At 44.6% G+C, this 23,234-nt stretch overlaps 1 protein-coding gene across 1 annotated transcript in view; it reads left to right on the plus strand.

Annotated features, from left to right (window-relative positions):
• Positions 1-18,717: 18,717 nt before the first annotated feature.
• The window catches only part of PPL (periplakin), a gene marked incomplete at its 5' end in the record, with an annotated part of 71,691 nt that continues 67,174 nt past the window's right edge, over positions 18,718-23,234 (plus strand). The window contains one exon of the mRNA XM_083372708.1: positions 18,718-18,779. Within this exon, the coding sequence (XP_083228834.1) occupies positions 18,718-18,779 (62 nt within the window). The remainder of the gene's footprint in view (positions 18,780-23,234) is intronic.

Consider the following 23,234-nt stretch of genomic DNA (forward strand, 5'->3'; position numbering starts at 1 on the left):
TCAGAGACCGGGGGAGTCCATACAGAAATTCGTCGCTGCCGTTAGGGAAGCCGCAGTTCGTTGCAAATACGATAATTTAGAAATTAGGATTCGGGACAGAGTTGTGCTAGGCTTACGCGATGAACAATTACAAAACAGAATAATCGCCAAACCTACTGGCGATTTACAGGAAGTGCTCGACGAACTCCTAACGTATGAGTCAACCGGGTATCGCGACCCCCCCCGCAGTAGCAGGGCGACAGCACCTGAAATTAACCAAGAGGGCTATGTGGACTGCGGGGAGGTGGATCAGCAGTGGGAGGAAGAGATCGCCGAAGTCTCCAGGCGATTTGGGAAGATGGCACCCAGACAACTTAGAAGCGAAGGGCCCGAACCCGGCCGCCGGCAACAACCCGCAACACCGCAGAGACCACCGACCGGGGCACAACGACCGTGGCGGGACACAGCAACCAGACCGCGCGACAACGACACCCAGAACCGATGCGGCAGCTGTGGCGGCAACCATCCCCGCGCTTCCTGCCGATTCCGCACCGCCAAGTGCAGGGCTTGTGGCAAGACCGGCCACATCCAGGCCATCTGCAGAAACCGCGTCCGGGACTCCCGTCTGAATGAAGTCGATGTGTGGCCAGAGGGTAAGGTAACCCCCAATGTTAGTGGCAAGGAGACCCCTAGATCCCGGGCGAAAGTTTCAAACCCAGGGGAGGTGGCCCGAGTCAATCGCAAAAGGCAGGGAAGGGGGCACAATTTTCCGGACGGAAAATTAAAAATCACAGTCCTTCTGCAAGGGGTTCCTTGCAGAATGGAAATCGACTCTGGGGCTTCAGTGTCGATAATTTCCACTGAAACCCTGAAAAAAATTGAACAACTAAGTGAAAAAAGAATTCCACTTAGCCCAACAAATATTCAACTAATGGACTTTCAAAAAAGTCCAATAATCGTAAAGGGAAAGACCAGCCTTAGAGTTAATTTTAAGGGATTTAAGGGGGTCTTAGATGTGGTAGTTACGGAGGGGAATAGGACTAGCTTAATAGGGCTTAATTGGTTTCCTGCCCTGGGAATTTGGATAGGGGGAATAAATTCTGTGATTAGAAATAAGACCCTCGAATCCGTCTGCAAAGAATTTGCAGACGTATTCGATGGATCTCTAGGCAAGTACAAAGGGCCCCCCATTAATTTTAACCTAGACCCCTCAGTAAATCCAATCAGGCTAAAGGCCCGGAGGGTACCTTTTGCCTTAAAAGAAAAAATCGAGGCCGAGCTCGACCGGCTTGTAGGCCTCGGAGTTTTAGAACCTGTTGAGGGCGGTTTATGGGAGACGCCGATCGTCACACCCCTCAAACCCAATGGGGATGTGAGGATCTGCGCCGACTATAAAGCGACCCTCAACATTGGAATGAAAAAGCATGCTTACCCGGTCCCGACGGTGAAGCAGGTCCTCGCCACGATCCAGGACGCCGCCATCTTCGCCAAGCTCGACTTGGCGCATGCGTACTTACAGCTGACTGTTTCTAAAGAGGCTGCAGAGGCGCAAACAATTGTTACCCACAAGGGGGCGTTCCGAGTCCACAGACTGCAATTTGGGATTGCAGCTGCTCCAGGCATCTTCCAAGAAGTGATGGAGAGGACCTTAAAGGGCATACCTGGAGTATGCCCTTACTTTGATGATGTCCTAATAGCTGGAAAAGATGAAGGAATGTTAATAGAGCGGCTGGAACAGGTACTGGGTAGATTTAGAAAGGCTGGATTAAAATTAAAAAAGGAAAAATGTAGCATAGGGGTTAAATCCACTGATTTTTTGGGGTTCAGGATTGACAAAAGCGGAGTCCACCCTACCCCTGAAAAAATTAAAGCAATAAAAGGGGCTCCTGAACCTAGGAACAAGGCTGAGCTACAGGCCTTCCTAGGCTTGGTAAATTTTTATCACACTTTTGTGCCACATAAGGCTGCCATTGCAGAACCACTGCACAGGCTTTTAGATAAGAAGACCCCTTGGCATTGGCAAAACAAGCACAAAGTGAGTTTCCAGACCTTAAAAGATATCCTTTCCAGTAGCTCAACTGTAACCCACTTTATAGAAAATAGACCAATCTACCTGGCGTGCGATGCTTCGCCTTATGGCGTTGGGGCAGTAATCAGCCATTTAGACACCCAAGGAATGCAAAGACCCATTGCTTATTACTCCCGCACACTAACCAAGGCAGAGCGGAACTATGCTCAAATTGACCGGGAAGCTTTAGCCATAGTGGCAGGAGTTAAAAAGTTCCACGACTACCTGTATGGCAGGAACTTTACAATACTGACAGACCACAAACCCCTGCTGGGACTGTTTACCACAGATAAACAGACTCCCCAAATTATGTCTCCCAGGATGCTGAGATGGTCCATTTTCCTCTCAGCATATTCATTTTCCCTCCAATACCGACCAGGTAAAGACATGGGTCATGCAGACGCTCTTAGCAGATTGCCCCTTAGCACAACAGAGGAGGACCCTGCCCCAGTGGGACAAGTAATGTCCCTACAAGATATTCCTGATCTGCCCCTAACTGCTAAAGACATAGCTGAGGCAACCAATAAGGACCCCATCTTAAGGAGAGTAATGGCCTGGGTCATGAGCGGTTGGCCCAACGCCAACCCAGACGTAAAATACAGTCCATTTTTCCGAAGGAAGGATGAACTATCAGTTCATATGGGTTGCTTACTTTGGGGAACTCGTGTAGTAATCCCAGGAATCCACAAATCAGCTATTCTATTTGAATTGCATGAGGGACACCCTGGAATAGTAAGGATGAAGGCCCTAGCTAGGAGTCACTTGTGGTGGCCTGGATTGGACCAAGACATTGAGGAATGCGTTGCCAATTGCCATCTGTGCCAACGTTCCAGGCCTGAACAACAACACATCCGCACACATAAATGGGAGCTAGCTAGGAATCCTTGGTCCAGGATTCATATTGACTTCGCTGGACCTTTCCAGGGGTTAACGTTCCTTGTAGTGGTCGACAGCTACTCTAGATGGCTAGAAGTAGTACCGGTCAGTTCAGTAACAGCAGGCAGAACAATACAGGCATTAAGGGGCCTCTTTGCCACTCACGGGTTGCCGGATTTAATAGTGTCTGATAACGGGCCACAATTCACATCTATTGAATTTCAGGATTTCCTCAAGGCCAACTCGATTAAGCATAAGACTTCTGCACCCTTCCACCCCTCCACCAACGGATTGGCTGAAAGGAACGTGAGGACCACGAAGGACGCGCTTAAAAGAATCATTCGAGGTGACTGGCATCAGAGGCTAGCTGAGTTCTTGTTGGCTCAACACACAACCCCTTGTTCGGCTACAGGGAAAAGTCCAGCTGAAATGAGGTGGGGAAGAAAAATCTTGACCAAGTTGGACAGACTACACCCCGACCGTCTCCAACCAAACATTGAATTAGACATTCCTAACAGAACATTTGAAGTGGGGGACTTGATTTGGGCCAGGAACTACGCCCAAGGGGATAAATGGATTCCTGGGGTGGTAACTGAAATCTTAGGTCCCCTATCATACATCATTGAGGGGGAAGGGAATAGGGTCTGTAAAAGACACATAGACCAGCTGAGGAAAAGATCTAGTGGGTGTGTGCCAGCTGAGGGGGACCAAAGCTCAGTTAGGGCAAACAGTACAGATAACATTAGGCCTGAAAGTGGTGTAGTGGTGGGGCAAGATGACATATTTCCTGATGCCCATCAACAACAATTCAGTCCAATTGATTGGGAAATACCCCTGCGAAGTAGGCCAGTGACAACTGAATCCCAAACACAACCTAATACACAAGGCAGTACATCCGAAGCCAGTAACCCTGAGCCCAGGTCTAGCAGTAACCAGCATAGTAACCAGCAGCCAAGCAGTCAACCAGGAAGTAGGGTCCCTAGCAGCCAAAGTAACAGATACCCTTCTAGAATACATAGGCCACCAAAATACCTAATGGACTTTGTAAAGAAATGACACCAACTGGGGGGTAAGGGGTGTTGTGTATGTAAATAGTTAGCAATAAGCCATAAAAGATATTGCAAACACTGTGCAGCTTTGCAAGGTTTAAAGCGGGAAAATAAGGTGCAATCATTGGACGCCACAACCAAGAGCGGGAAAACAGACTGTTTCTATTGGTTACAGTTCAAACGCTTTCTCTATAAAAGGGTTGCAACATTTGACATTTGACAGTTGACTTTGTGTATTCAATAAACTCGTTCAGTGTTAACTACTCTGAGTCCTCGTCAATTCGAACCAAACAGTCACGCTCTCCTTAAAGCTATTATGGAATCTTGTATCAAAGAAAACACACTTGCCTCATTCCGATTGCCTCATGGTCAATTCTCACCATGTTCACTGTTTCAGCACTGTTTTCACAAAAACACGTGTGCCCTTTGGCGTGTATTTCTCCAAATATTCTCCATTCTTGTTTGCAAATCTAGATGGTTTTTGCCGACTGATTCTCGTAGTTTTATTTGTATTTTTCACTATGGTTTTCATGAAAATCTACATGAAATGTCTTAGCTGAAAGAGAGAGAGAGAGAGAGAGAGAAAGTGAAGCAGATAATAAAAATGATAGAGATGTATGGATTGAAAGGTAGGGAGGGAAGGAGGGAGAGAGAGATGAGGGAGAGAGAAAAGCAGATAATGGATGGATGGATTGAAAGATAGAGAGATGAGAGAGAGAGAAGTAGATGATGGATGAATGGATTGGACGGATGGATGGAAGGACACACAGACAGAGAGAGAGAGATGAGAGAGAGAATATTCAAAAAAATCAATAAACAGGTTTAAAAGAGTTGACATTTTCAGTTTGGAGATGGTTTTGAAAACGTGCAATGAAACCAGTTTGCATGCAGATGTGAACAAAATGAACTTCTTACTCATTCCTACACCCTGAGATGGTGCCTCCCTCTGAAACACCAGTGAAACCCATGCGCCAAAGGGAGCATGAATGAAGCTCCATTCTGGGGAATGTCTCTGTTAAGCAACTTCACTAGATTCACTAATACAGCAGAACAGAGCATTTAGGGCAGGGCAAAAAGGGTGTGCGATGCCTTTCAAAAGAATGGAAGGCTGCCAAAGAAAACCCAGTAAATAAGATGCTGGCTCTGGTTCTTCCTTTCCTCTCCCACAGGGCCACTAGAAAAACATGTGCAGAGCATGCCAGCCAGTCATTCTCAAAGAATTGGCACAGAAAATTGTCCATCAAGTAGCCAGCAACTGCACAAATTGAATCTGGAAAATGTTTTCGGCACTGAGATCTAGAAAGTCTTTGAATTCCTTAAATATAATTTTTAGAAATGCAAATAGTTACAATTCCAACAAATGTTCTTCAGATAGATAGATAGATAGATAGATAGATAGATAGATAGATAGATAGATAGATAAAGGTAAAGGTTCCCCCGCACATGCATGCTAGTCATTTCCGACTCTAGGGGCCGGTGCTCATCTCCGTTTCAAAGCCGAAGAGCCAGTGCTTGTCCAAGGACATCCCCGTAGTCATGTGGCCGGCATGACTAGATGACACTGTTGCCTTCCCACCGTAGTGGTCCCTATTTTTCTGCTTGCATTTTTACGTGCTTTCGAACTGCTAGGTTGGCAGAAGCTGGGGCGAGTAACAGGCGCTCACTCTGCTACGCGGCACTCGGGATTTGACCCGCCAAACTGCCGACCTTCTGATCGACAAGGTCAGCGTCCTAACCCACTGAGCCACCGCGTCCTATATATATATATATATATATATATATATATATATATATATATATATATATATATATATATATATATACCCTGTCCAAAAGCTATATTCCTTGCGGAGGGCGTCTTCATTGGAGGCCATGTAGTAGCAGTTTAAGATCTGTTGATTTTTCCAGACATTTGGACGAAAACGTGTTTTTATGAAGGTTGCTTTTTTTACTTTACCATTAAGGCCTTCTGCATTATTTATTCTCACGATTATTAGATTATTGTTGCTCCTGGTTTTTTTTATCTTAATTGCTCTATGTTTTAAAATATATGCTTTGCATGTTTATGTGTGTAATTGCTTAGGCAATATTTGTATCCATTTTATGCCTGCCAGATCTAATGTCCAACTCTGGATAGTAGATAAACTAGAAGTGCAATTAATGCATAAATTTGTCTGTTTGCTATTCCACAGATCCCCCCTCTAATCCAAGGTTTCTCAAACCTTGGCAACTTTAAGATGTCTTAACTTCAATTCTCCAATGATTGGAGAATTTTGGGAACTTGAAGTCCACATATCTTAAAGTTGCCAAGATTAAGACAAAGTCATTTAACCTACTATAGACTTACCACAATTTAAATTTCTGTTCCAGGTATTTTAAAACTCCCCCCCTCCCCAAATTTGTGGAAATTTGAAACCAGTTCTCTCTTACCTGTTGCATATGCTGTACAGGCAGCCTTCAGAGAGGGATGTCATTGGGAAACTCCTACTTACCTTACCAGAAATTACTAACCAAGCCTGTTTCCCGTTATACGCAGAACAAGGTTTGCAGAGAAGGTCCTCACCCTCATTGAGAAAGAACTGTAGGTCAGGAGGAGAGCAGAAGGCTGGCAGTTTCAATGCCTGGATTTTAAAGAAGAATGATGTGAATGGAAAGAAGAAAAGAGGAAGGGAGGGAAGAGGGGAGGGGATGGGAGGAGGGGAAGGAAAGGAAAGGAAAGGAAAGGAAAGGAAAGGAAAGGAAAGGAAAGGAAAGGAAAGGAAAGGAAAGGAAAGGAAAGGAAAGGAAAGGAAAGGAAAAAATGGGGAAGGGAAGGGGAAGGGGAAGGGGAAGGAGTAGGGGAAGGGGAAGGGGAAGGGGAAGGGAAGGGAAGGAAAGGAAAGGAAAGAAGGAAAGGGAAAGAAAGGAAAAGAAAGGGAAGGAAGGGAAGGGAAGGGGAATCCCTCCCTATGAACACTAGGAAGTCTCTGTTAGAATAAAAGTGCAGAGCGATGGCATCTGGTGTGATCCAGAAAAGGTACCACATTGTTTCTGATCAGTACATTGTTGCACCTGATCAATTGCTGACTCAGCGGCATATAAAGCAGCCAGCATCCCTCTCTGCAGCTAACAGACATAGCAAAACTGACTGCTTCAGTGAGAGAAAAGAAACATATCCAGCTTTGTTTCTACTTGAAAATGGCTCCTGGACTTTGTGCTTAAGACAGAAACAAAAATGAACTTTTGATGTTGGGTTTTGCTGATTAACACAGTTTGTTGTTATAGAAATGCCTCGTACTCGTTAAGGTTGGTAAAGTAGAGAGCGGCAGCTGAAATTTTATTCTGAACTTTATTACACTGAAAACAAAATGGGAAGCTATTGCTTTTTCCCCCCCTCTCTTCCTTTCTGCTGTATCCACCCTTCTCCTCCCCTTCCTTCCCCTTCCCTGTTTTCTTATCAACTTTATTTTAGATTATGTTGGTTTTAATAAAATTCTTAATAGCAAAAAAAAGCAAAACACCTGGCTCTGTCATCTGGCCTGGGAGGGATACAAAAATGATATTCAATGCTGGGGTTGGTTTGAGGGTGCTCCGTCTTAATGTGTCTATTTTTTTTATTGAAAAGTTTTACAGTACATTTTATTTTTACCACAACAAAACAAAACCCCTCCCAACCCCCTCCCCTTTTCCCAACCCTCCCCAACACCTCCCTCCCTCCCCCTCCCCCCTCCCCGACTTCCCAGAGCTAAATACAAGGTATAAAAATACAAACAATCCTAGTCTACCATATGCAAACAACAATAAACTATTAAATCTGTCGCACTTTAACTCTTATAAAATAACTACAAGCCATATAAATATCACATCAGTACTTATTCAAATGCTAAGTGAAACTTTTTAGTCCCATATTTATTCTGAATATAATCGATCCATTTTTTTCCACTCCACAATATATCTCTGTTGCGAATGGTCTTTCAAATACGCTGACATCTTTGCCATTTCCGCCAGGTTGGAAACTTTTAAAGTCCATTCTTCTATAGTCGGCAGTTCTTCCTTCTTCCAGTATTGCCCTACTAAAAGTCTTGCTGCCGTAATTAAGTTCAACATCAACTTAATGTCCACAACAGTAGTGTCAGTAGTAATGCCCAGTAAAAACAGTTGCGGACAAAACTTTATCCTTTTCTTAAATATCTTCTGCATATTCCACCAAATTTTAATCCAAAATGCTTTAACCTTTTTACAGGATCAGTGCAAGATATATCCGTTTGATATGTGCTTGACCTTGATCTCTAATTTGCTTTACCAAATTTTCATCAGTCATTGAAAAATGTGTCTATTTTTATAAGGATTTCTATGTGGGGGTTTTTTTACTTGTAAACTGCTCACTGAGACATGAGATGGGGTAGCGAATGAATAAATAAAATACAAACAGAGGCAGTACGTGCCTGCCTGCCTGCCTGCCTGCCTGGCTGCATATAGACAAATATCAACAGAGGGATAGTATCAAGATCATGTGAAGTGATAGTGCCATTTTATAACCACACTTGGAATGCTGTACCCGGATCAGGTCACCAGGATAGAAAAAAGATGTTGAGAAAGAATGCAGAGAAGAGCAACCAAGATGATTAGGGGCCCGGAGACTAAAACCTTTGAAGAACGGTTGCAGGAATTGGGTTTGCCTAGTGAAAAGAAGACGCGGTGGCTCAGTGGGTTAGGACGCTGAGCTTGTCGATCGGAAGGTCGGCAGTTTGGCGGGTCGAATCCCGAGTGCCGCGTAACAGAGTGAGCGCCTGTTAGTCCTCCCAGCTTCTGCCAACCTAGCAGTTCGAAAGCACGTAAAAATGCAAGTAGAAAAATAGGGACCACTCCGGTGGGAAGGTAACAGCGTTCTGTGCGCCTTTGGCGTCTAGTCATGCCGGCCACATGACTACGGAGATGTACTCGGACAAGCGCTGGCTCTTCGGCTTTGAAACGGAGATGAGCGCCGGCCCCTAGAGTTGGAAACAACTAGCATGCATGTGCGGGGGAACCTTTACCTTTACCTTAGTGAAAAGAAGGACTAGGGGTGACATGATAGCAGTCTTCCAATATATTTGAGGGCTGCCACAAAGAAGAAGTGGGGATGAACCTATTCCCCAAAGCATCTGAAGACAGGACAAGAAGCAATGGATGGAAATTAAGCAAGGAGAGAAGCAACCTAGAACTAAGGAGAAATCTCCTGACAGAGAGCATGATCCATCGGTGGAACAGCTTGCCTCCAGAAGTTGTGGCTGCACCATCACTGGAAGTTTTCAAGAAGAATTTGGACAGCTATTTGTCTTGAAATGGCATAGACAGAGTCTCCTGCTTGAGCAGAGGGTTGGACTGGAAGATCTCCAAGGTACCTTCCAGCACTATTATTCTATGACTTCTAAGAAGGCTGGAGAAATCAGCACAGAGCAGCTGAAGTGTGAAAGCCGACAAGTCCCAACAATTCAGCCTTAGAACTGGAAGGCCCAGAAAAATCTCCGCTCTGTTACTTTATCTTGTATTTCTCTTTCCTCTGTTCTCCATTAGGCTTGCCCTGTCTTGTTCCACTCCCCCTTGTTCAATCTGAAGCCAAGTTTGCTTTTCTTTGCAAATGATGCAACTCATTTCATTTCCAACACACCTCTCTAAAAACTGCAGAGAACAACATCAGACTAAGTCCACTTGATGCAGCAGGGATAAGGATTCTGAATTTCTCCACCAAGCTTCCGTCTTTGGTTCGTGTTGGCCTGTGGATACTGCTCCGTCGAAATTGGGGGTGGTGTTTGGGAGTGGGAGTGGATAGGAGTTATTCATTTGGGGGGGGATTCAGAGCAAAACTAGTGCCAAAAAAGAACAGATCATGTTTATCTGTCTCCTCTTGAAAGGAAAGTTGGCTCTTGAGAAATAAATGAAATAAATGCCAGCTTTAAGATGGGTGGACTTCAACTCCCAGAATTCCCCAGCCAGCTTGTACCTGAGAGTTGGCTGGTGTATTCTGGGAGTCAAAGTCCACCCATCTTAAAGTTGCCAAGATTGAGAAACACTGGTACAATGGCGTAACAGATGGAAACTTGGATGGAATTTCAAGATTCTGTTAGTGTAGTCTAAAACAATTACAGTAATTATTATCCCTTAAAGTCTAGAGTGCCCATTTTATGGGTCAAGTGAAGTCAACAGATATAATTTGATTCTCAGAATTTCATTTTTAATCCAAGTAGAGGGCAACAAAAATAAATGTAAATACTATGCTTTAATGCTGACTGGAGAATTCTGGGAGTTGAAGTCCACACCTTTTAAAGCCGCTAAAGTTGAGAAACATGGCTCTAGAGTTCCTAATTTTAGTGTCCCTTTTAACCACAATATGCCTCACCTGTCCAGCAATGGTGGAACTCTGTACCTGACCTTTTTTTTTTGCTTCACTCTTTATTGACTTGTTCAAAGGGAGATGTCAAATAACATCAAACCTTGGCAGAACTTAATCTACAAGGAGGAGACCAATGCATTTCTCATTTGCTTTAAATATATTGCCTCCTGCTTGCTTTTTTCTTGCTTTCCAACTGTACCTGCCAGGTGCAAAACATCACCAGTTCAACTACCTGTAGAGGGCTACAACTACATTCTCTCCCATTATAGAATTCGGAGGTTCTCTAAGAGACCAGCAGAACATTTAACAAATTAATTCTGAAGTCCATGGCAGCAGGACTCATGCCCAGAATGTTTTATGGCTTACTAAGAGCTCATAACTGTAACATTGTTAGTCCTCCAGCTTTGCAAAATTGCAGACAACGCTGATAAAAGCCAGAAGTACTATAAGACAAACCGTTCACTCACTCATTCAATCTTATTTGGTCATAAACCAGCAGATAAAGCCATTTGCTCATCCACTTGTCAGGCTGTTCTCCAGATTGCAGTTGTCTTTACCTACAAAAACCTACATCTGATTTGCCCCACATGTAAATATATCCCTTTCCGACTGAGACAATACAATCAGCCTCCAATCATGTTTAAAAGGTAGCATATACTATAATATACTGTACACTACTGTACACTACTGTACTCTATACTACACTACCCTACCTTACCCTACCCTACCTTATGCTACACTACTCTACCATACACTACCCTACCCTACGCTATCCATACTATGCCCATACCATACCATGCCATACCAATGGGACTAGTTTGGGGTAGTGGTTAAGGTGCTGGCTTAGAAACCAGGAGTTGGTGAGTTCTAGTCCCACCTCAATCATGAAAGCTGGCTGGATGACTTTGAGCCAGCCCGTCTCTCAGCCCAACCTACCCGACAGATATGTTTGTTGCGGGGAAAATAGAAGGAGGAAGGCATATTTGATAGCTCTGTCGCCTTGAGTTATTTGTACAAACAATAAAACTAGAATACAGATCACTAAATCTTTACAATGCAATTGGTTCTGAATGCCATTGGTTTCCTGGTCTGGTTTACCTTTGCCGTCCTTATACTAAACATGTCCAATTCTGTCTTGACAGCCTCGGAGTGAGGTCCTAAACAACAAATCAGAGCTGGGTCTAAAATAAATTTCTTTTCTCTCCAAAGAGCCAGGCAGGAATGTTCTAAGAATACCTGTCCTTTTGGCAGCACAGCCTGTGGGCAAACACCAGTAAACAATTTCCAGATGAAAATCCCGGGTTGACATCAGTCATAAGGCACGAGAGGCTTTCAAAGTAGAAACACCGGCCAGCTGAGAGGGAACAGGATATTTTTAATTTCCTAACAAGGGTGGGGAAGGCTTTATAGGCCATTCCAGGTACATTGGGGTGACTATCAATTATCACTTGATAATTGTGCATGAGGCTGCCTAATGTTGCACTTGTATGATAAAACCCAAAGTCAGACCTTGCCCAGCAGTTTATTATTCCAAAACATAACAAAGAAGAAAATTATTTCTTTGTTTGTTCCTTGTACCTCTTTATTCGTCCTTCCCAATTAACCTCCTATGGTCTTGTTATTCCTTCCTTAATTCAAGGAATCCTCTTTACGTGCATTTGAGTCCTTGCTAAGAATTCCCAGGTCCATCAAAAAGAAGGAACAGATCTACAGCCTTCTGTGTTCTTTGTGTTTTAAACATCTTTTCTCAAAAGAGTTTCATGCTTTGATCATTATCAAATGGATTATCAAGATTCTTCAGCTTCATTTTACATGGTTTCTGTAGACCTGACTTCAAGGTCAGCCAGAATAGGAAACCAATGTTATGGTTTCCTAGCTATGAATACTAAAACCAATTTTTATTATAAGGTTACATCAACAGAATCATGCGAGTCTTCCTCCTCCCTCTCTTTAACTTCATGAGAACCATCTGAGATGCTTTTTCAAATTACATTTCTGCTCTGGACTCAGGTTTCTTTTATCTAAACATTGCGTCAGTTATGATTCTTTTGCCTGTTCCTTTTTTATCTCGGGTTTAGCAACAAAAATATTTCATGGGATTAAAAGCTACAGAAGCATAAAGAATTAAGAAGAAAAAGTGAGACTCAGTAAAGATTAAGAAAAGAAAGGGGGGGAAAATCTAAAGAGACGACTTCTGATCTGCTTTGCAGAAATGTAATTATTACCATCTTCCCAAATTGCTTATTGTGGTTCTCTTCTTCCCATTAAAAAAAAGAACCCTTTTTAATCAGTAAATTCTGAGATTGTCAATTCATTTTCATCCATTTTCAGTAAAAAGCCCAGAAAGGATTTGCAGGCTTTTATGAAAATGGTTATTGATTGTTCCCTGAGATCAGTGATGTTCTCTGAGCTTGACTGTTTTCTTGCAGACAATTCATTACCAAACTAGGTAACAACACACACATACACAAACAGGCATATGAATGTATATATGTATATAAAAATATTTAAATATTCATAATAAATTAGTGACGTTTAACAAAGCTACAACCTCCAAGAGTTTTTTTTTAAAAAATTCTTGTATTCTACTCCTTTCTTCTTTTTTCATGTGAGAACCAGAATTAGGAATTATTATTGAGTTATCGAGGAGTTATGTGACACTTCAGTGCTGGTATATATAATGAAAACAGGGGTAGAGTGTTAGTACAGATATCTACTCAGCTATGAAAGCTGACACAGGGTAATCATTGCCCCATGTTAGGCACAAAGAACCAGATCTATAAGTGAAGAGTTCAATTAGCTATTTTATTGCTTATGCCTATTTTACAAGACTCTTCGCAGACCTGCAGTGTGCACCTGGACCAGACTAGATAAGATTCAACAGCATTCAAGGGCGACGGAGGGGGGAGGCACGGTGGCTTATGCCTTCTTGTGCTGACATAAGGATTCCAAGCTAATTCCCCACTTGACTCGTCCCCCTAGCTCTGTCAATCTTTCTCTGACATCCGGTCCCCAGCATGTTGAAAATTTGCAAATTAGGTGAAAGTCATATGCAACTTTGTGGTTCCCCTCCATTCAATACTTATTTTCATAAAGACAACCCCCAACGAGTCATTCCTGCCTCCTTCCCTGCCATTCATAATTAGATGGCCCCATTCTATTAAATGTGGATTTAATGCAATGAGGATTGTGCTTCTTTCATACTTGGGATAGAAGTAATTACATAGATTAATTTAACTTTGATATGCTTAATATATTCAGATATTATTATTTTTTCCACTGATATATTTTTTTTGCATGGAACATGATGGCTGGATACTTCATGTCATTCTTATTACTAACAATAAGATTACTCTTATTACTAAGAGACTAATCCATCAACATTGGAAAGACAAATTTACAGTCAAATTACTCAGTGGATTGAAGAGTTGATGTCACCTGTAATTTAGGAATGAGTGGCCTACAAATGTAGATTATGTATGGATGATTACCATGAAATTCATTCATTACTGATATTGTATTTTTATATGCATATATACATGCTGAAGAAGCTTTTTATATGTACTGTAACTGTTGTTTTGCTACCTTTCTTTCTCTTTCTTTTTCTTTCTTTCATTCATTCATTCTTTTCTTTCTCCTTCCTTCCTTCCTTCCTTCCTTCCTTCCTTCCTTCCTTCCTTCCTTCCTTTCTTCCTTCCTTCCTATAAAAGCATTTGAATTAAAATGTGAACTTGGCAATTCCCATCATTTCCCCCCTTTCTTTTTCAACATTCTATCAGATAAGATACTTATAAAATACTATATATTTTGATATCTTTCCTTTTTGATATCTCCCTGTGATTTAATGAAATTACAGGAAGGATGCCGGAGAGATTACTGTATTATGCACTAAAAGACCGGACATTTTTCCCTAGCCCATTTTGTGACAGCGGCAAATGCCGGCTTTCCATACCGATATTAAGAATGTCACAAAAACTTTCTACAGAGGTGGGGGATGAGGTTGTAGAAGAATAGAGGTGTGTGTGGGGGGGGTAGGAGAATAGCAATAGCACACTGGTAAGCTGAACTTGGCAGGGACGCGGTGGCTCAGTGGGTTAGGATGCTGAGCTTGTCGATCAGAAGGTCAGCAGTTTGGCGGGTCGAATCCCAAGTGCCGCGTAGCAGAGTGAGCGCCTGTTACTCGTCCCAGCTTCTGCCAACCTAGCAGTTCGAAAGCACGTAAAAATGCAAGTAGAAAAATAGGGACTACTACGGTGGGAAGGTAACAGCGTTCTGTGCGCCTTTGGTGTCTAGTCATGTCGGCCACATGACCACGGAGACGTCCTCGGACAAGCGCTGGCTCTTCGGCTTTGAAACGGAGATGAGCACCGGCCCCTAGAGTCGGAAACGACTAGCACGCATGTGCGGGGGAACCTTTACCTTTACTATATATATATATATATATATATATATAAAGCAAACTTGGCATAGATCAAACTGTGGGTCAACCTGTTCTTATAATCTTCTCTCTCACTCTTTTTTTTAAAGTTAAAATAACATACATTAAATCAATGCCCATTTTAACCACTGCAGAGGAACTGATCTTCTGCCCAGAGTCACTTCTTACATGAGATGGGTGACATATAAATGGAAGGAAGGAAGGAAGGAAGGAAAGACGGAAGATAGAAAAGGAAGGAGGAGAAGGGAGGGAGGGAGGGAGGAAGATAAAAAAGGAAGGGAGGAAGGAAGTAATAGAAGGAAGGGAAGATAGAAAAGGAAGTAAAGAAGAAAGGGAAAAGAAGGAAGATAGAAAAGGAAGGGGGAGGGATGGTGGGAAGAAAGGAATGAAGGAAGACAAGGAAGAAAGGAAGATAGAAAAGGAAGGGGGAGGGATGGTGGGAAGAAAGGAAGGAAGAAAGCAAGGAAGGAAGGAAAGAAGGACGGCAGGCAGGCAGGAAGGAAAAACACATTGGCAAAATTCAAGCTTAAACATTTCAATATGTGGCTTGGGTGTGGGTCTGTGTATCCTGAATATCTGGTTTGAAGCATGCACACCTATTTATGGCCATTCTTACAAAGTTTGACTTCCTTCCTGCTCATGGTTTTGTGTCATAACTTCAACTACCTGGAACCTTCCCTTTTCTACCTTGGGAAGAGTCAAAGATTGGTCATTTCCTGTCCCCATTAGTGCTTCGCTTTTGCAGCGAGGACCTGTGGGGCAGAGACAGGCACTGCTCCTCCGTCAAGGCTGGCGTTACGCCTCATAAGTCAAGGAACACCCTCCCCAAACCAGTTTATTCAGATGGAGCTTCCAAACTTAACACCTGCCAGTTTTGTTGTGGACAAGCGGAGATGGGAGGCAAAATACGGCAGGGATCTTGGCTGGAAAGCAAATGAAGTCACTGGGAATCAGGGGGCTTATAATTGTCAATAAATCATGATTCATTGCAGTTGGCCAGATGTTGAGACTGGATCTGGCATCTTCGTCCACCTATCGAGTCCTTCCCAAGGACCTGTGATGTTGAATGGTCTTTGAACATTGGATGTCCACTAAATGAATGGATGTAAGTGTATGACAAAGGCCAGAATTACACATCCCACTAAACTTTGTGGTGTGTTAGAGTTGGGCTGTGTGTGTTGTAGGGCCCACCACTGGATTTGGTCATGTGTGGCCAACCCAGCTTTTTGTGGTTTTTTTCGCAAATCATGAGTCAACCACACAGCTCCGAGCAAAGCCACCAACCTGCCAGCTCTGTATCTTTTTCAGCATAGCACAGTGAGGTAAAATTTAGTTCTCGGGTGTACAAAAAAAAACAACACCTGGTCATATTTTCTTGGGGGGGGGGAAGGTGAAACTTGAAAAAGAGGCAAATCTGAAAGAGATTCATAAAGATTTTTTTAAAAAAATATCTTTATAAATGCTTCATAAATAATAATAATAATAATAATAATAATAATAATAAGAAGAAGAAGAAGAAGAAGAAGAAGAAGAAGAAGAAGAAGAAGAAGAAGAAGAAGAAGAAGAGGAAGAGGAAGAGGAAGAAGAAGAAGAAGAAGAAGAAGAAGAAGAAGAAGAAGAAGAAGAAGAAGAAGAAGAAGAAGAAGAAGAAGTTGGAAGGGACCTTGGAGGTCATCTAGTCCAACCCCCTGCTCAGGCAGGAAACCCTATACCATTTCAGACAAATGGCTGTCCAGTCTCTTCTTAAAAACTTCCAGTGTTGGAGCATTCACCACTTCTGGAGGCAGGTTGTTCCACTGGTTAGTTGTTCTAACTGTCAGGAAATTTCTCCTTAGTTCCAGGTTGCTTCTCTCCTTGATGAGTTTCCATTCTTTGCTTCTTGTCCTGCTTTCAGGCGCTTTGGAGAATAGCTTGACTCCCTCTTCTTTGGGGCAGCCCCTGAGATATTGGAACACTGCTATCATGTCACCCCTCACCCTTCTCTTCATTAAACTACACATACCCAATACACATGCAAAGCAAAAGCAAGAAAAAAAGCAAGACAAGAAAACAATGGTTGGAAACTGACCAAAGAGAGAAGCGACTTGGAATTAAGGAGAAACTTCCTGACAGTGAGAACAATTAACCAGTGGAACAGCTTGCCTCCAGAAATCGTGGGCGCTCCACCACTGGAGGTTTTTAAGAAGAGACTGGACAGCCACTTGTCTGAGATGGCATAGGTTCTCCTGCTTGAGCAGGGGGCTGGACTAGAAGATCTCCAAGGTCCCTTCCAGATCTATTCCATTCTAAACCGCCTCTTCTAATAAGAACTTTTAAATCAACACACATGTGTAAAGACAATTCAGTGCCCATACTTTTCACTTGACTACGACAGACTGTGCATTGCTGGTCCCATCTGAATAAAAGAAAGGAGGTTTTGAAACATATATAAATCTAAAGGTCAGCCTTTTGAAACTGTCCTAAGGAAGGACATCTAGCTATTGTCACAAAAAGCAGAAAAGTAAAATGATCAAGTGAGTTCTGCCCCATTTTACGACTTTTCTTGCCTCAATTGTTAAGCGAATCACCGCCATTGTTAAATTAGTGACACGGTTGTGAAGTGACTCTGTTTTCCTTGCGGACTTTGCCTGTCAGAAAGTCGCAAAAGATGATCACGTTTTCCGGGGACACTGCAGCGGTCATAAATGCGAGTCAGTTGTCAAGCATCCGAATGTAAATCACATGACCACGCAACAGTCCTAAGCGTGGAAAATGGTGCCGTTGTAACTTCGGACGGTCACACAATGAACGGTTGTAAGTCGAGGACTACCTGTATGGGGTCTCTTGCTTGGGTGGGGTGGGGTGGGGGAAAGAGGGGAGGGGTTGGACTAGAAGACCTCGGATCTCCCTTCCCAACTCTGTCCTAGCCCTGTCACTGTTCAAAAACTTCACAAGAGTTTGGTAAGAAGTTGGTTGGCCAGCCGACCCGGAGGAAAAGGGAAATTGAACAGCGCGTGTTTTTTCGCCTAGAATAGAATCAGAATACTAACTTTACTGTCCCGGACACTAATAATGTACACCAATTAAAATGACATTTCGTTGCCTTTCGTTGCTGTCGAAGGGTTCCCCTCCCTCTGGTATACACTCCCTAAATATGACAAAAAATAAATCAGCTTGTAAGCCTCCCTGAGTCTTCGGAGAAGGGCGGGATATAAATGGAATTAATTTAATTTTTTTTAAATTTTTAATTTTATTGAATTTATATACCGCCCTTTCCCGAAGGACTCAGGGCGGTTTACAGGGTATAATTTTTAAAAGATTAATACAAAAATTAAGACCAATTTAAAAAAAAGATGAAACTAAGTCCCTGCAACATGTAAAACCCCAGTTAAAACCCCAATTAAAAGACAAATACAAATAAAAAATAAATAAATGCAGACTCTCGGACTTAGTGGGGAGGAAGGCTGAGGCCAAGGCTAGCTCGGCAGAGTCCTCCTCCCCCTGCAAAGTCGGCCCTCGGCCCTCCCTCGCCCACCTGCCTGGCTGGCACCGGTGCCCAGGCAGGGAAGGCCAGGCAGGAGCGGGGCTGCCGCCCGCCGAAGCCAGGCAGGCGAGCCGCGCCGTCCCCGCCTGGCCCCGCCGCCGCCGCCGAGCCGGGCCCTGGGGAAGCGCCACCTCCTCGGGGTGGGACCTGCAAGCGGCTCGGCCTGGGCGCCGCGCACCTCGCCCGCTCGCCCAGTGCCAGGCAAGGCGGCGGACCCGGAGCTCTCCCGCGCGCCCGCTGCACCCAGCCAGAGGAGGAGGAGGAGGAGGCGCCGCCGCCCAGCCCGCCTTACTCCAGCCCCGGCCGGACTCCGCCGCCCGCTTCCCGGACAGCCGCAAGAAGCGGGGGAGCCTCGCACGGGACCAGCCCCGCCGCCCAGCCAGCCAGTCCTCTCGGCAACTGCAGCCCCCGGGCCGTTGGCGGAGAAGCGCCATGCATTCCCTCTTCAAGAAAAGGAACCGAGGCAAATACAGCCCCACGGTGCAAAAGAAGAGGTGAGGAGGGGGGGGGTCTCTGGGTGGGTGTGGGGTGGGTGGGTGGGTGGGTGGGGGTAGGTTTGTGTATGGGTGGGAGATGCAAATACAGCCCCACGGTGCAAAAGAAGAGGTGAGGAAGGGGTGGTGGTCTCTGGGTGGGTGTGGGGTAGGTGGGTGGGTGGGTGGGTGGATGGATGGGGAGGGGGTAGGTTTGTGTATGGGTGGGAGATGCAAATACAGCCCCACGGTGCAAAAGAAGAGGTGAGGAAGGGGTGGTGGTCTCTGGGTGGGTGTGGGGTAGGTGGGTGGGTGGGTGGGTGGATGGATGGGGAGGGGGTAAGTTTGTGTATGGGTGGGAGATGCGCGCAGTCCCGCGGCGTTTGGGGTCCCTTCGGAGGTCAGCCAAAGGGGGCTTTTCACCCCTGTTCTTTCGGCCTTGGAGCTAACGGGACGGGGAGGGCAAGCCGGTAGGCGAAGAGCCGCGCCCCCTCCCCAGTTATCCCCCCCCTCCCCTCCTTACTTTTACCGGAATTAAAGCGACTTTATCCCCTGCTCTAAGAAACGCCTTCTCTGCGGGACTAAGCGAAGGTATAATAACCGAAAGGCTCTCTGCACAGGCTCTGTCAAACTCCTGTTGTCATTGCTGTTCGGGAGGTTACAGGACCTTTGTCTTGCCCTAGATCTGTGGTTTTTTACTTCAGGCATTTCGGGGTGGGGGGTGGGGGGGAAGGGGCATTTTGGCAGGGAAACCCCCTGCTAAAGAAAGCTGCCTTCCTCTCTGGTTTAACTGTGTTAAAGGCTTGTCTGGTACAAATGTGGGACGGCTGTGCTGTGCTGAAATGACCTCTGAGATCCTAACTGTGGTTGATTCTGGTGACCAGCTTTCATGTCAATGACATTCAAATGACCGACCGGATGGGCTAGACATTTTGGTTATTGTGTTGTCTGCACGGCCGCCATTGGCATGCGTAAAGCAGATTTTCTGACTTCAAGGGCAATGTTGAACCCAGGCTTATCAATAAACTACGGTTAAACCAAGCACGGTTTAACCAACCAACCATCACTATACATCTATAGGATATTTCTGGGCGCTTGGTTATTGTCGCTTGCGGGCTTAGTGCTGCAGGTGACCCCTTACGAATGGTGCCTTACTCAAGAAACGATTAAACCATGGCTTACGAAAGGAGCAAACCTAGAGCCTTTTGCCTTCCAAGTCTATTTTGTCTGCTGTTTCAGATGCTGAGCTCTTGTCCCTGAAACTTCAATTCTTAGAAAACTTCTGAGTTTTTCCTTTGGAGCAACTTGAGTTTGGGGCGGTTTCTGTCGAAGTGACTTCTCCTTTGGTCTCTAAAACAGCCACCTAGAGAAACGAGCATCGGATTTCAAGCTTTAATTTTCCTCTGCAGCAGAGTTCCCTCTGCACTTGGCACATTCCAGAATTTAATCTTTCTGGGTGTGGCTCCATCACCCTCCCTCTTTCCCTCTTTCTCGTTCTCTTCTCTCTCTTTCGGCACTAGCCCTGGTCTTTTCCCTCTGCTTCTTCTCCAACCAAAGAACATGTCTGGATGCGAACCTTAATTAATTAGGCAGAATTGACTTGGGAGGCCGGTGTGTGGTGTAGTTGGTTCACATGGTGTGGTAGGATGGAGGGTTTGTTGTCACTGTGTGTTGGGGGGAGGGAGCACGGGGGGAGGCTCAGCTAATCTCAATGTACACATGTTGTACTTTGACAATAAAGGTTTATTATTTATTATTATTATTAAGGTGGCGATGACCACCAATTTGGATAACGCTGAAAAGTAAGCTATATAAAGGTTACTAGTCTTGAGGTAACCTTCTGAATTATAAGCAGTCCACTCCTGAGAAACTATAATGAAAATATCTATTAAAAGGACAACTGCCTATCTTGACTTGGAAAATCAGGGAGGAATCTGGGAAGTGCCTTCCCCCCCCACCCCCCATCAGTCTATTGATCTGCCCCATCTTCTGTGATGCTGCTAGCCAGGGATGATGGGTGTTGACGTTCAGCGCATTGGAGGCCACCGGTTGATGCAGAGGGGTTCCCGTTCTCCGCGTCTAAATTTGGGGAGCCGTGTGTTTCCAAAATCAAGGATTAAGAAAAGGGGAACCTCGGTGAACAGCCTCCCCACCACAAGCATGAGGAAGGTGACAATAAGTCCCAAAAATAAATAAATAAATAAATAATTTTATCAAGGTCTTTTCGTACCCAAACTAGCCAGGAAGAACCCCTAGTCTCCTTGCTGAGGACCATCCTCAGTTTGAGAAAATGGCAACAGGTGACTTTCCAGACGGCAGACTTCGCCGTTGGCTAGGCTGCCCAAGGCTGGTGGGAACTGGACTCAGTGAAATCTGAAGGGCTGCTTCATCTTGCAGATTCCCCCTGAAAATCGGGATATCAAGGGCTTCTCCAGCATGGGCAAGCCCAGCATCAGCTCTCTGCTGAGACAAGATAGCCCCATCACTTGGATAACGAAATTCTCTGCGCCTGATAATCAATGTACCAGTTCTAAGAGAATCTATATGGAGCTCATGGTTGATCTACGAGGTTGGTCCTTGTTGATCTGTGGGGGTCCTTGGCCCAACTCAGAAAGCACCAAGGATGGCGAAGAGTGGGTACAGGCAGTCCTCGGCTTACGAACACAAGTGAGCCCCCAAGTTTCTGTCGCTAAGCAAAACGCTGGCGAACCTTGCCCCATTTTACGACCTTGCTTGCCACAGTGGTTAGGTGGTCCACTGCAGCTGTGAAGTTAGTGAGCTGGTTGTTAAGTGAATCTGGCCTCCCTATTGAATTTGCTTGTCAGGAGGTCGCAAAAGGGGATCACATATTCCCGGGACACTGCCCCACCGTCATAAATAGGAGTCAGTTGCCAAGCATCCGAAATTTCGATCACATGATCACAGGGATGATGCTGCAACGGTCGTAAGTGGGGGAAACGGTCATAACTCACTTTTCTCCAGTGCTGCTGTAACTTTGAATGGTCACTGAATGAACTGCTGCAAGTTGCATTTGCAACGTTTGGCCAAACAAGGATGGAGAGACATTCCATCCACATCTCCTAAAAACACGGAGCCACTGCTCCTTGCCTCTTAAAGAAAAAGGGTTAGAAGGAAGGGCATCCAGAAGGACGTGTCCTCAGGTGTTCCTCGATGAGGCGGACCTAAAGAAGAAACGTATTCCACTTCCTGGATTTTGTACCTAGGACCTTTTTTCCTTGCAATCAATCCAACTAAGAAATCTTTCTAAGAAAATGCTTTTTCTTAGTTAGCGTTAATGCTGGCTGGGGAATTCTGGAAGTTGAATCCACACAGCTTAAAGTTGCCCAGGTTGAGAAACACTGGCTTAAAAACCTGGCAAGTTGCTCCATTTAACTTACGATGTACAACCTGTGCTTTTCATCCCCTTGTCTTTTATTTTTTTTTTGCACTTTGCCTTTCTTTTAACCCACCCACTGCAGAATAGGTGGGTTAGGAAGGAAATGAGAAAGAAGAGTCTGCCACAGCTGTATGTAAAAGAAATAACTTTCTCGTATAATTCTTGAGCGCGTATCAAAAGCCTCTTCCATCACTAGCTAGCTTGATACTTTTTGTACCAACGTTCCAAGATAAAGCCCAAATCTTGCAACTTTAAGCTCTGTTTATAATAATCCACTTTTTTCTCCTCTTCCAGTCTGCAGGAAGTTCCGAAATGCCATATAAGTGGGGGGATAAGAGGGCTTCAACTCTAGCCAACCTCTGGGGAAGCCTTTACATTAGAACATCTGCCGAGAAGAGCAATAAAGATGATAAGGGGCTAAACCGTGTGATGAATGTTTAAGGGAACTAGGTAAAAAGGTAAAGGTAAAGGTTCCCCCGCACATGCATGCTAGTCGTTTCCGACTCTAGGGGCCGGTGCTCATCTCCGTTTCAAAGCCGAAGAGCCGGTGCTTGTCCGAGGACGTCTCTGTGTTCATGTGGCCGGCATGACTAGATGCCAAAGGCGCACGGAACGCTGTTACCTTCCCACTGTAGTGGTCCCTATTTTTCTACTTGCATTTTTATGTGCTTTCGAACTGCTAGGTTGGCAGAAGCTGGGATGAGTAACAGGCACTCACTCTGCCTTTTTGGGGGGGCTTTTTCAAAAGGAGGGGGATGTTGGCAATGTTAGCAAGCTTTGGCAAGCTATCATGTAGGGGACACACAATTCCTGGATGTTCTATCACTAGGATGCTCTACCACTCCATTGGGACATGGTGACTTATCAATGCTGTATGTATTTATGTAAATGAATTCTTCAGAAGGTCTATGGTATGAAGGAGAGGATAATAAGTAGGCTTTCCTGGTTGTTGTTTTTTAATTTGTAATGGGTACATTTTTTTCAATTTGTAATTGATCTCCTTTGGACTATGGGATCATGGCTGTCTGTCCCATTGTACACTGCAATGAATGAGCAACCAAGAACTCGATGAATTAAAT

This window comes from Vipera ursinii (genome assembly GCF_947247035.1).
Source record: "Vipera ursinii genome assembly, chromosome: 13".
NCBI lineage: Eukaryota > Metazoa > Chordata > Lepidosauria > Squamata > Viperidae > Vipera > Vipera ursinii.